The 1020-nt window shown below is 48.8% G+C and overlaps 1 protein-coding gene across 1 annotated transcript; it reads right to left on the bottom strand.

The window, feature by feature from the left end:
- Positions 1-279: 279 nt before the first annotated feature.
- LOC106900142 (olfactory receptor 14J1-like) lies at positions 280-864 on the bottom strand. Its single transcript, XM_014962127.1, has one exon. The coding sequence runs from the start codon at positions 862-864 to the stop codon at positions 280-282; it is 585 nt and encodes a 194-aa protein (XP_014817613.1).
- Between the last annotated feature and the right edge of the window lie 156 nt (positions 865-1020).

The following is a 1020-nucleotide window of genomic DNA, read 5'->3' as shown; positions in this document are numbered from 1 at the left end:
TAAGAACAGCTCAGCTTTCAGGAACTGTACCTGGGAGATTCCCTTTTATTGAAGAATTGATATTGGACAGGTCAGATATGACACAAGTGTTGTGCAAGAGTCAGACACAACTGGATCAAACCTCAAGAGAAGCAGTACGAACTGGATCAAACCTCAAGAGAAGCAGTACGAAACCAGAAAAAAAATATGCAGAAGTAGGATTAACACAAAGGAAAAAAGTAGACTCCTGATCCAAGATGAATCCTGAGAAATGTGCAGAGAAGGGGAAGCAGGTTATTGTCAGTGAAAGAGGGTCATTTGGGCCACTTTCCACAGGAAATCCTTGAGCTCCTGGTTCCTCATGCTGTAGATGAGGGGGTTCACAGCTGGAGGCACCACTGAATACAAAATTGCCACCAGCAGGTCCAGGGATGGGGAGGAGATGGAGGAGGGCTTCAGGTAGGCAAACATGCCAGTGCTGATAAACAGAGAGACCACGGCCAGGTGAAGGAGGGACGTGGCAAAGGCTCTGTGCCGCCCCTGCTCAGAGGGGATCCTCAGCACAGTCCTGAAGATCTGCACATAGGACAGCATGATGAACAAAAAACAAAGAGAGACCCCAAAAAGACTAATCAAAACAAGTCCAAATTCTCTGAGGTAGGCATCGGAGCAAGAAAGCTTTAAAATTTGGGGGATTTCACAGAAGAACTGGTCGAGAGCATTGCCCTGGAAGAGAGGCACTGAAAATGTACTGGCCGTGTGCAGGAGTGAATTAATAAAAGCACTGCCCCAGGCAGCTGCTGCCATGTGGACACAAGCTCTGCTGCCCAGGAGGGTCCCGTAGTGCAGGGGTTTGCAGATGGCAACGTAGCGGTCATAGGCCATGATGGTGAGAAGCAAATACTCACCTACTATGAAGAAGAGATAGAAAAAGACTTGTCCAGCACACCCTGCATAGGAAATGGCCCTGGTGGTCCAGAGGGAATTGGCCATGGCTTTGGGGACTGTAGTAGAGATGGAGCCCAGGTCAAGAACAGCGAG

The sequence above is a fragment of the Calidris pugnax genome, unplaced genomic scaffold (assembly GCF_001431845.1).
Source record: "Calidris pugnax isolate Ruff unplaced genomic scaffold, ASM143184v1 scaffold1339, whole genome shotgun sequence".
In the NCBI taxonomy this organism is placed as follows: Eukaryota; Metazoa; Chordata; class Aves; order Charadriiformes; family Scolopacidae; genus Calidris; species Calidris pugnax.
The sequence above is the reverse complement of the archived record's forward strand: the minus strand, read 5'-3'. Positions and strand labels throughout refer to the sequence as shown.

Bases quoted from the DNA above. Each gene is read 5' to 3' on its own strand.
- LOC106900142 (XM_014962127.1), bottom strand. From the start codon at position 864: ATGGCCTATGACCGCTACGTTGCCATCTGCAAACCCCTGCACTACGGG.